The sequence below is a fragment of the Nesoenas mayeri genome (assembly GCF_963082525.1).
Source record: "Nesoenas mayeri genome assembly, chromosome: Z".
Classification (NCBI taxonomy): domain Eukaryota; kingdom Metazoa; phylum Chordata; class Aves; order Columbiformes; family Columbidae; genus Nesoenas; species Nesoenas mayeri.
In genome coordinates this window covers 52,021,211-52,034,142 of record NC_137542.1, presented here as the reverse complement: position 1 = coordinate 52,034,142, position 12,932 = coordinate 52,021,211, and the positions used below count along the sequence as shown (strand labels likewise).

General features: G+C 39.6%; 1 protein-coding gene across 2 annotated transcripts in view; it reads right to left on the bottom strand.

The window, feature by feature from the left end:
• The window catches only part of PLPP1 (phospholipid phosphatase 1), a gene marked incomplete at its 5' end in the record, with an annotated part of 66,916 nt that overhangs the window by 49,291 nt on the left and 4,693 nt on the right, over positions 1 to 12,932 (bottom strand). Inside the window, one exon of one of the 2 annotated variants that reach the window (XM_080362827.1) lies at positions 1,319 to 1,473. The exons of the other annotated variant lie outside the window; for it this stretch is intronic. Within the exon in view, the coding sequence (XP_080218953.1) occupies positions 1,319 to 1,473 (155 nt within the window). The remainder of the gene's footprint in view (positions 1 to 1,318; positions 1,474 to 12,932) is intronic. 2 annotated transcript variants of the gene reach the window in all.

The window sequence follows — 12,932 nt, the reverse complement described above, 5'->3', positions numbered from 1 at the left end:
CTTTAAGTCAGATGTTTCTCCACTTCTTTAGAGCCAGAAAAAAAAAGCATTCTCAACTGACTTTCTATTACAGGAACACCTTACTCAAATCTAAAGACAAAGAAAAAAAAACACCAAGCAATTCAACAGATACCTAACTGCAACTGAAATGTTTCTGTAGAAGTCCAAATTGCAGAAAACTGTAATTGCTAGTTTGCCTGTGCACAGATTAAAGGTACACATGAATCCTACTGGAAAAGAAATTTTCCTGAAGTTGTGCTGAAGATATGTCAGTACAATATATGTCAAAATTACAAACTTCAGACTATTTTCCTCAGAAATTAAACTACACCAACGATACCAGTTGTGTCTATCTTCTATTCGCTGCACAGGACTAACGAAAGCTTTAATAAATAAGCATTTGAGGCAAAACTAGCATAATGCATGTAGAGGTTCCACAGATTTCTGTTTACTCATTTAAAATGACTGCTTCCATACTTAAACCAGGTTAAGAAATATTTCTTACTGACTAATTTAGCATAAACATTTATTGGAAGACCAAAGATTATGACCATCTCTAATACAGTTTGGTCAGCTACTGGAGGTATAAACAAGATGTAATTTTAGGTTCAAGACTATTATGAACAATTAAATTTTAGTTCTCTAAGCCAGCTCAAACCTTACTAAGAGCCTGGATACGACCAGGCTTAAAATATTTCAGAAAAACTACTGAAGAGTTAAATTGTTATTCGTCAAAATCATGTGGGTGTGAAAACACTGAGCCTCTTTTCTACAAGAACTAGGTTCTCAGCTGCTGTATCCCATTTTCAAGGGTTTAAAGAGTCATCACATTTTTTTAACCTAAGAAAAGCTACTGATTCCAAATTAGATTCCTGTAGAAAGTATACAGAAGCAACAGTCACTACTTACAGGTTTGTGCACTGAACTACAGTGCACGTTTTTACATTACAAGTGTTTAAGTTATCAGACTAACCCACTCTGAACAACAGATTTATTTATTCCACAGTGTTTTGAAAGCCTGTAGTATTTTTCTTCCTAATGATAAAAGCTTAGACTAACTAACAAAGTTTAACTCCTAATCTCCATTTTTTCTGCTCCTAAACCAAATGAGGTTAGAGATACTAGCAGTTAGAAATTAGTTGCAGATTTTCTGTGTAAACAGAAAATAGCAACGGCACCTTTCACATGCATATAACTATACATACATGGGATTTTTGCCTATATAGACTGTCGTCTCTATCTCAGTCACGGTGCTGAACTCTCAGAAGACATACATTTTACTCCCATCACCAAAGCTCCCTATATATTAGCTACTTACAGAGAAAATGGGCAGGGTGAACCCCACTGTGTAGAGGACAGTGGATGTGATGGTACTGTCATGGAACGGGTACTTGATGTTGTCATCATTACAGAAAAAGCCTCTCTGATACGGTTTTATTTTGGCCAAGTTTAGAACACCGAGGGGCAAGCCAGCTGTTGGGGGAAGGAAAACAAAAAACAAACACAAGATATACATGTGGTTAAATTTAAAAAAACAAAAACAAAGCAAACTACATTTTAAAACATGCGTGGAGGAAGGTACCAAACATGCAAAACTCAAATTTTCTAAGGATCATGCAATGCACACACTTACCAAATCATTTTTATACAAATTTAGCTCTTCTAGAAGTCTGCTTCAGAAGGACTCTGAGGTTGCCCACCAGATACAGAAGTTAAGAAACTATGGAATTTCAAGTCCTTTCATCATTAAGGCAAGTTGCCACACACTGAACCAAGATTATGCTTAAGAAAAGCATTTGCCACTCACATGACGGAACCGTTATTGAGGGTGGGCTGCTTTTTGTTCCCCTCCCCTTCACCACTTCCCCACAACATTAGCTTGTACCTGAATTACCAGCCCTGTTCTGTACACTATAATCTGGTCAGTGTTTACAGAGAACAATACAAAAATACACACAGAGTTTTGCTGTAGATTTGGAGTTAAAGATTCCATGCAAATAGCTTTCATGCAGGTGAGGAGAACAAGAGAAGTGTAGAGACACCAATGGGAAATAAAGACACTGAATGGACTACATCTCAAGATAATGAGATTTCTACTTTAAGAGTTGCATTTACACAGCTTCTTTACACTTTGGAAGATTTCTGCATGAAAATAACTAGGTTACTAACGCAGAAACCAAGACCTGGGTATAAATGATAGCTCTCTGAACTTACACTGTGTGATATATTACCCATTCCCTGTCTTACAAGTTCACTTCCACTATACTGGCAGTCATGCCAAAGAGGCCATCAAGACCTCTGACAATTACATTCATGTCTGTAACTTATTTCTGAAAAGAAGAATTAGCTAGGGAATAGACATTTGCAGGAGCAATGATCTCAGGAAACCCAAGTTTGTCATTTTACTCTACTTTCTCATTCCCTACTCTGCTCTAGTCCCTTGAATAGATCAGTGGATAAATTATGCAATGCTATGTAATAATTGCAAAATCCCCAAACAAAACAAATAAGTAGATTTTTGTTTGAAACAATTAAAATGGGCAACTAAACTCTGTATTTTCCCCAACATCCATGTAACATGCAATTCTTCATAGACACTCTATAGGTAAACTAGACCGTAAGTGCAATTATCGAAGCAGAAAAGACTACTCACAATGTAAACAAACTTCTGTACTGAAAACAAAGAACTTTTCAGAGAAATTCACATGATAAGAGGTTGCCTTGATGTTTGGTGACACTTGTTAAGAGGAGTATCAGATAAGGTTATTTAAAACCCCTTTAAGTGACTTATTTCTATGTACTTCACAGAAAAGGCATCAAGAACAAAACAGTAGGAACAGACTGATAAATCCTGGACCCTTGTTTGCGCTGCTAAGTCACAGTGCAAAAGCATATGAAGTGCATACTGAAACTGTGTTTGCTAATATTGCAACTCTGCTCCTAAGAAAACTGGTACAGTCACAGAAGCCAGTCTGGCAGGAATTTAAAGCCTCCTGTGCAGCAGAGAATATTTTTTTTCCCCCACAAAACATCTGAAATCCTAAACACTGTCCACACTTGGTCTTCACAACCAGGGATGCTGATAGAGCAAAGCACTTCAGCAGATGCTTAGCAGCCCATGTAGCAAAACCGAACAAAAATGCAAATGTCATTATGCTTGTTGAACTTCAGTTGCAAAACTTTTTCATGAGGTAGGATGATATACCTTGAAATTAACTGCATCTCAAGGGTTTCTCTCCCTCCTCTACTTTAGTGACTGAGAAAAGAAACAGAACTTGGCAGCAAGCAGAAACAGCTGAAACAGAACTGCAGCCCTTCCAATACCAGGGTGGCCACACCAAACTCAAAGTCTACTTGGATCAAAGGACATTGCTGCATGTTTGCATGTCAAGCCAGTTTTCAGCTCCACTCAAGGCCATGGCAAGACTCCACTAACATAAGTCAGAGCCCATGTTTCCCATCCTGACCTGCACTATTGCATACCCAGCATCAGGATGATGGAGTGGCAAAGCCATTACCTATTTGATACAATCCTATCTTCTCAAACAGGTCACCAGATTTTCACATGCAGAAATCACACCCTCACAGTTAATTTAAGCAGCAGGTTGTGTTTTGCTGACTAGTCAGACACAAATACCTCTGTTTTCCAATAAAAGCTACTCAAAACATAAAATTGTGTCATTCAATTACATTTTCAGCCTTAGCCAATACTGCTCAGTTTTTACAGAAAGATTCTGAGGTGTTTTTCTTTGGTTCTGTATCTGGGCTTAACTCCATTAGGACAGGCTACTTTATTTTTGCTGGGTGCTGAAATATGTTCTCTAAATGCTCCAGTTCGGAAACTAAAATACACTCCAGCAATTCACTTGCAAATATGAAAGTTCTTACCTCAAAAATTCCAAGTTTCTTGCCACTAAAGTACACAGGTTTATGGCCAAAGGTCATGCCTTTTTTTTTTTCCAAGGAATATTTCTTTAGGAACTAGAAAAGAGCCATGACACGAATGCACATGAAAAAGAGTAAGTACCCTAAGTTTGTCAAGCAGGGTTTTAAGGCTACCAGCAAAACCAACAGTTTGAATACAAAGGGATGTTTTTTTGTTGTGCAACTGCAGCAGGAGGGTATTACTCACTCAACCTAGTTAAGGAAGAAACTGAAGGGCTTTTTCTTTTTTTAATTAGGAACAATTCCATACAGTAAGTGTTATGCACTCAGTTTTCAATAAAAAGTAAGGGAACACAAGATTTAAATTAAGCTTTCTTTTCTTCCCCTTAAGTAGTCTTCTTTATGTAAAATTTGTTTATAAAAAGTAGTTTGTGAGAACTTTTACACAACTAGCAGTTATCCAAATTTTTCTGGTGCCTATACATTTACATATTTCTTGGTATATTTTTGTTCCTTTCTACATCTGTTTCATCAAAAGAAAAGGATCTACCTTTGTTAAACAAGACTGATCTGACTACATTATGCAGTACTTGGAAAGTACTTTAAAAGTGTGTAATTTAGACTTGGAATTAAGAAACATTTTTACTGTTAATCATGGGATTCTGGGAAGACGAAAAGCAGAAAATAAATAAAGGGGTCAGGTGAGGACAATTTCACCACAGTGACAGCAAAAATCATTCATACAGTCCAGAGAATGAGAAATTGGATATTGGTTACACATCTCACACTAATTGCCAATTTCCATTCTTTACATTACCATTAGAATTCCTACTGCAATCTAAACGATGCAATGCTTTCCAGCAGTGAAGACTTTAGGAAATGGTGTTTAGTTGATCATTACACTAAATGAGTAGTAGTATTTTCACTATTGTTTATTTTACAGGGAGAGAAGACAACACTTGATACATGCAAGTAAACAGCCTTGAAATTTTCACCGTAAGAGAAAACAAAACAAACCAAAACCACTAATGGACATAGCAGGCCAGTAAGTATTGACACCACAGATGCCAAGCATCTCCATGACCTTTAAGCAGGCTGACTGTACACTGAACTCCCGAGGAATGTTCAGTTTCATTAGCTTCTACAAACTGGAGGAAAGGGCAACCAAGATCCAGTGAAAGATTGCAAGGCTAAAACACAGTCTTACAGCTCAGCTCTCATACCTTGTCCTCCTCTTCCTTTTTACCTAGCTAGTGTCAGCAGCAACCTGAGGGTGCTCTTCGGATTTAGGTAGCTCTATACCTTAAGGGATCATAATGGCTCAGTTGTTATTCATACCCTCCAAAGCATGATCTTCAGCTGTAACGAAAGACTGTTCCTTGAAGCTCTGTATGCTTCAGAATCAGAACTGGAGTTTATCTGTTTTCTGTTAAACTTTGTCTAGTTGACCAACAGGTTCTGTGCTGTTTTGCTAGGTAGCAGCAAGAAACAGACAGCAGTCCTCTGATCTTGTTCCCCTCCGCTTTAATTATACATACAACACAACCTGATCGCTCAGGTGGTCTGGAACTGGCCCATCCAAGACACTGTAGAAGACTGGAAGACACTCCTCCTGTGATGCTCACGCAAACAGACTCTGGCTAACCCTGAAAGCTATGGCAGTAGTAACAAGGTTGGATAGGAAGAGAGACTGCAGAGATTGGAAAGCTTTACCTATGAAAGGTGAAAAAGCTTCATAAACATGGATGAGAACAAAAGCACACAGGAGGAAGGAAGAGAGAGGGAGGCAAGGCTGGTACTTTAATTGCTGAGCATGGTTTACAAGTAAGAAACAGCCTTAAGTTTTTGGCTAGAACTATACAGGGCAACACAAGATTTGTACAGAGCAAAACTAATCTAGCTGAAATAGTTATGCTGAGTTCACAAGGAACTTCCAGCTCCTGTTAGAAGGTTCAAGCCAGTTGTAACAAAAGTTTCCATTGAAAACCTACAGATAATTCACAGTAATATCAATAGCCTTCAGGGAACCCATATTTAACCACCTCTGGCATGACACAAAAGTCTGGAAGGAAGGAAGGGCAGTCCAGGGTGTGAGACCAGCGAGGAAGTCATTGTGAGAATGGTTCTCCACCCACACAAAGGGACTGGTAACTGAAAATGAGACCCAATGGAAGGGGGAGGTGAGGTCTTCCTTTGGGGAAAAAAAAGAAAAACAAAAAAGGAAAAATTATTGATTTGTTATATCTTTTTTTTTTTTAAGATGAAAACAAAAAAGCAATTTAAATTCCACAATTTATCCTACTACAAATGGTGCTGCTGGATACCAAACTATATCTTTTTACAATTGTGCAAACACTGCACTATCACTTTGATTTGTGGCATTTGTCAGACCTGTAACTAGCATTAGGTGCTTAAGTTTAGAGGCATAAGGAGTTTGATTCTGATACTCAGGTGTCCATTTAGCTTTGCCAAGAAGCTGGTTGGGATATTTTTCCCTAAACTGGTAAAAAGCAGAATTTATCATTGAATTAGCCTCTTCTACAGCTGGCAGTTGCCATAAATACTTAAGAGCAGCACAGAATTTTGTTCAACAGGAGGTATCTTCAAGTCTGAAAATGCTGCTTGTGTAACACTTCCTAATTAAGTCTATGGACACAGTTTTGGATGGGTCTTCCATTTAGGAGTATTAAGTTTAATATCTGAAAGGAAAGAGACTCTTAAGTTTCTAACCCTTTTAAGTGTACTGTACCATCTAGTTCAGTGGTGCTCACAAAACCTGACTATGCTTTCAAGGGTGACTCAAGACAATCTAAACCGTCCTGACAGTCTCTCACCTCCGCCCACCCACTGCTATCCCCTTCCTTGCCACAGCAGCAGCTTTTCACACCAGCCTGTCCAAAAGAAAAACAAAAAAAAAAAGAAAAACCCTATGCCCACACAGAGGTTTTTCAGGAGCACTTAGTCCAGCACTCAGGCAGATGAGCATTAGAGCTGGAGTGAAGGACAGAACAGGAACATGCAGCCAAGGGTGTGCAAGAAGGGCAAACAAAGACAGACTGGCCATAGTCTCAGATCAACTGAAACACCTCGTGAAATTGTTTCCTGGTCAGTAGTGCTTTAAGTCAGCTCTAAGTAGTTCAAAGGAATGCACTGTATTTTTTGTAAACATCCTTTAATTAACCCAGTTGGCCTCCTTGTCTATGGAAGTGACCAAGTCTTCACTTGAGGCTCTGTGCCATCTTAAAAACTTGTGCTCAATTGCTGTTTCTGGTTCTCCAGGACACACAGAGTCCTACCTGGCCCCCAATCAGGAAGTTCCGCTCATTTAGACTAATGAATATCTAGAAACTGGGAGAAAGGTAGTCATCTTTAAGGGAGAGTATAGCAAGTGAAAATATTCTAGATGGATTATTAACCACAATCCAAAGCTTCTTCCTCATGCTGTACTGAATTCACAAGTGCTAATTAAGAGAAACTGTACTAGACTAACATAAAACTAAGGAGAATTTTTATGTTTTTCTACAGTTGCCCTGAAAAATAGGATCACGACATTCTGCACTTGATTTGCTGACGCAGAAAGTCAGCTTCGGCTTTTTAAAGAAATCCACAATTTACAGTTAAATTGGGGGTTGTCAAACAGGAATTCTGGCTGTATTGGAGAAATAATTTCCATAAAACCCAGCGAATGAAAACCACAAAACAGATCAATTACTCAGCTAAAGGCTGCTTATTGAAGAAAAAGGCACTTTTCATAACTTACATTCTTATTAGGGAGATGATGCTGCTAAATAACCCTATAGACAGATTAATGTCCTCATTCTGAGCTGAAACCTATATGCTGGTAATTATTACTGAGGAAAATGGAGAAATTAAGTTCTCTCACTCTTACATGTGTATTTTTGCTTTTTATTTTCAGCCAGGAAAACCATGTTTGCTTTTCCGCCCATTTTGCAAGGCGGTCTGAGGTAGGGAGAATGCTAGAGATTTAAAGAAACCGAGATAGGTCAACCTCATGCTGCTGGAGAGATTTCGGGAGCATCTGTAAGAGAGATAGATGGTTCTCTGCAGACAAGCAGATGTGCTGAAAATTTATTTCCATGAGCAGTCAAGAAAAAGAAGTTGTGATAAAATCAACACCTCTTAGACAGGGGGTTCTGGGAATACAGAAATCTGCTAAGAGGAAGATGAGATTAAAAATATGTGAAAGCGTCTACACTTTTGACACCTACAGGTGAGGAACATGCAAAAGAGAAATACACTATTTATTTTCAGTAGCCAAGATGAGCTAGCAGCCCTCAGCTCACCTGCTAACCACTTTAAAGGACTTTATCTTACTTTTCCAACCCTAGGAATGCAAAATATTTCTCATATCAGCACACTGATTGTTCTGATAATGCCAGAAGCTGTGCTAGGCTTCAGTAAACAGGAGATAGGTTATTTAAAAGCCTGAACTACATTCTAATCTCTGCTACTATTCTACTTGCAACTATTACACTACTTACATTTTTATTTGCTTTCTGATATATTATTTGGCTAGCAGAAAAGCCAGATCAGCAACCTGACAACAGTTTCACTAAATGACTGGGCCTTTCAATTTTGGTTGGGCAAAGGCAAGGGTGGTGGAGGCAGGACATGAAGGAAACCTTCCTCTGAGCTGGACCAGCCTCACCACAGCAGAGTGCAGCTTCTAGTCCAGTCATTTAATGGCAGAAAACTACATCATGTTCTAGTGTCCCCATTCAACACGGAAGCAGAAGTTCAGTCATCTATGCTGCCAATCCATTAGATCAAGTCACAACGCTTGTTTAAGAATACTCACACAGACAAGTGTATTCTTCCTTATTGCTACATTTTCAATCAAACAACCCTCAACTTTTAGAAGCATTAGGTACCTGTTAGTCTAAAAAACATGCAGTTGTGTCTCCTGTGAACATTTACAGGGCAGTAATATATCCTAGCCTGCTCTGCTGCTTACACATGGAAAAATACATTGCTCAGGTGAGCCAGCTGCAGGTCACAAGCAAAGGCTGAGCCCTGGGGCTCTGCTCCTTTCAGGGGGCAGAGAAGGTCCAAGTCGACAGCCACCTGGAACTCATTAGCAGTTCACCCAGAGGGGCAGAGGCCAATTGCCCTGATTACTGATAGACCTGACAGAAAGATTTAAGAACCTCAGACTAATAGCTAAAAGACACCAGAGACGGAGAGGTCAGCAGCTCCTTGTGCTGCAGTGCTCATAGCAGGGGAAGAACAGAACCGGCTGCAGCCAGACCAAGCAGGAGCAACTTCTCCCACTATAAGCCTTCCTGTTTAGGGGGAATTAAGTATTTAATCACTGCTTGCATTGTGTGCTCAGTGTTATGTTCACTGTTAAAGGCTTTAACTGTATTGTCCAGGGAATTAAAAAGCCCAGAGATACAAAACTATGTCCATAGCCCCCAGAGATCAAGATCTGCAAACAGCCTACCTAAAGTACTGAGCTTAGGGATAGCGAAAATAATACAGAAAAAGAAACTGAACTATCCAGGTCAGCTGCTGGCAAGACAGCAACAGATTTTTTTTTTTCCTGCAGGCAGCACCAACTCTGAATGTCATTTAAGACCAGTTCTCTTTTAAACTCCAGAAGTTATAACTTTTTTCATTTTAATCTTTGTTTTGTGGAAGTACACAGCAAAAGGCGTTCTGAGTATTTCACATACAGCTACACACCCTGACCCAAAATAACATTCAGTCTCTAGAAATATAATAGGCAATTAGCTGTTAGGAGTGTAAATGATCTTTTTCCAATGAGTCTTACAAACATGATGTTTTATTTAAAGACTCTTTAATAAAGTCAAGCCTTACAATGGCAGTGCTACAGAGGGACTCAGAATTTCCATTAAATAGTCCACCTGGTCGTCCACCTGAACATCATTTTATACTAGGTGTGTCAAACTCATTTTCACTGGGGGCCACATCAGCCTCACAGTTGCCTTCGAAGTTTAAGGGACAAATATGCCTGAGGATTAATTTGAGGGAGAAATTTTACCTTATTATAAGAGAGGCAGAAGCTACTCAGGATGCTGCAATTTGATACAGAATCCCTACATTTAGAGGCAAAAAAACAGGAGTAAAACTCCTGTTTGGTACAACTTCCTCCTTCCCTATGAAAGAAATCATGTAACAAACATCTGTGACCCTTCTATATCAGGGATGACCAGTCAACCTCTTATGCTACCTTAAGGGATCAAGCAACCCTCATGTGGCCTCTCTGAAAGCTGCACCACTAGCAATGGCATCCAAAGGGAAGGAGGCACTAAAATCTAGGCTAAGTCTAGCACAATTCACTGCTTCATCTGCAGCATCACAGAAATAAGGCTGCATTGATATGGCCCTTGCATAACTCCAGTTCCATTTAATAGAATCAGCGTTCTGATCCCTGACCTGACATATTCACCCTTTTTAATTTAAAATTAAAAACAAAGCAGCCCACTCCCCCCCTTTCCCCAAACACACAACTATTCTCCTGGTACTGGGTATCAAGATGCCACATGAATAGGAGATGCCAAAACTGCACTGAATTATAATATAATACAAACAAAACTGAAAGGAACACACTCCTGAGTCAGACTGCTTCTTGGTTACAGCTTTTTAGAGATTAATCAGAGAAGGCTATAACAGAGCAAAACTAGCCTACTAATGCTTCTTGTACTGGTTGTTTCAAATCCTGTAACTCAATATGATAACAGAAAATGTTTGATAAATGCACCAGACAGATTCAACATTATTTTTCTGTATAATATTCTGCTAAAGAAGCTTACTTGGGTCTACTTTTGGATTCTGTATGAACAAGCAGTCTTACGTTTAAAAGCTGCACCTGACTGCTAGAAAGATTCATGTGGCAGAGAATCTGACAAAAGTAGCTTGAAAGACAATGCAAGTTGATCAAGACAGTTTTTAGTTCTGTGCCTCTGAGATCAGTCTTCTAACTTGGGAAGGAAAATTCCTCCCAGAAAGTGGGTCAAGTCATTAGCAGTTGATTGTCAAACAAGAAGATATGAGCAGAAAATCATTAATATAAATAAGTGGCACAGTTTTCTTCCAGTTTTTAATCTGCAGGACAACACTACTCAGATGGAAAACTGTGGGTCTGCTCGCAGGAGGGAACTGAGAGGCCTATTGTCACAGCTGAACAGATTATCAACAACTACCTTGTTCTAACAAAGTGGTCTAGGAAAGCATCTTAAGGAAATCTGGCTTCTTGGGGATAGTGTTAAATGGTTTTATTTCTGCCATATACCAGGTTAAAACTAGTCACTCACTACTTATCCATTACCTGAATTTCTAGTGTTTATGGATTTTTCAGTTGTCTTCAGTCAACTGTTTTTCTTTATTAGATGCCAAGAAAAAGCATTTTCCTTTGCAGGACAAGAGAGAAGGAAAGGAGCCAACTCCTTGTACCATCACCACCCCCCTGAGCAGACACAGCAATAATCAAGGCCATACCAATAAATCTGACTTTTTTCTATAGCCATACTTCTGTGGGTAGTGTATTTTGCCAATAAGGTTCCACATAATTATGTTCAGCACTTTTTTCCCTCCCCATCATCCAAGGTGAGATTAATGCTCTTTGCAGAATTAGTCCAGGAGAATTATCAGTTGTCTGGGATAACTCCAAGTCACTAGGAAGGCTACATACAAAGCCTGAGATCTCTCTCATCATCAGGTACCTTACAGAGTTAGGTCACATCTTGCTACTTGCTTCTGTGGCTCCAGACACAGGTCACAGACAGAGGACTAACAGCTTTATCCTGTCGTCAGCATCTGGGTCAGTGCAACAATGCTCTTACATAAAATTACGCAGTAACAGGCAAGCAGCAGTCAACTGCTTTTACGTTCTCTCACACCAGGGCTGTGACTGAATGGGCTCCAAACAGGGCTGCATTTAGTCAATATGAGTTCATACCATCCAACTCTCTAAAACCAGGTCAGTGCATTGAATCAGCACAGGCTCAAACAAGCACCTAAGCAGCTACAAAGGTGAGGCAGGGCCTCATCAACTATGAGGGATGAACTACTTCATTGTTTAGCTTTAGTGTGGTACTTAGTTTTCTACAGAAAATGTCAGAAGCCCCTTTCCTCCCACTCCCTTAAGCAAAGGTCACCAGCTTCACATAAGCATATTGCACCGAGTCTTTCCGTCTGCTTAAGGTCAAAGAGTCACCAGGGCTCAGGCGGCTGGTAGGGAACCTCAGTGCTGACAAGCATCTTCCTCTATTATGCCGAGAGGAAATAATATAGTGCTGAGTTCAAAATTTGGCTCTTAGCAAAGCATTGGAAGGTGAATTAGGAGTAAGATATCACTGTAAAAAGTGCAAGAACTTCTCTTTTTGAGACAGGGGTTAACCAGAGTACAAGATACACTTTAATAGCAATATCCAGCAAAGCAAGAACCTGATTGCTGACTTCAAATAGTGTTTATTAACTAGTCAAGTTCTAACCTGAAGTTTATCTGAAGGCTTCCTAGCAAGACAGAGTGTCTTTGGGTAGATCTTGCCAAAGACAGTAACAAGGGACAACATCACAACCACAGTATTCGGTCTCATGTGCTCAAGAAAGCTAAGTGTGAAAGGGAAGGCAAGACTTTCACTGTTTCAGGTGACAACCATGTTTCCAATAAACAGAGACAACTTGATGAGAATCATCTTGTGGTACCCGGGTAGACAGTGCCATTTAAAGACAAGCTGCCCTTTCACATTAACCTGTTACACCTTTACAGTGTATTAATGCACTGGAAAATTGAGCATCCACATGACATGGAAAATAAGGATGGTGACACACATGTCAGTGAGTCACAAGTAATAGTGGAGGAGGTTTTATTTGAACTAGGGCAACCAGGAAGTGCTAACCCACATAGAAGGCCTTCCTTGACTGAACAGCAATACCTCATTCATCAGAGACAACTGCCTTCAGTGACAGCAAGTAAACACTTCCAAAAGGGAAGAACAGCACCTAAAGCAAAAACATTGTACGAAGTGTGCAAAGTTGTCCCAGGCATCTCACACACTGCA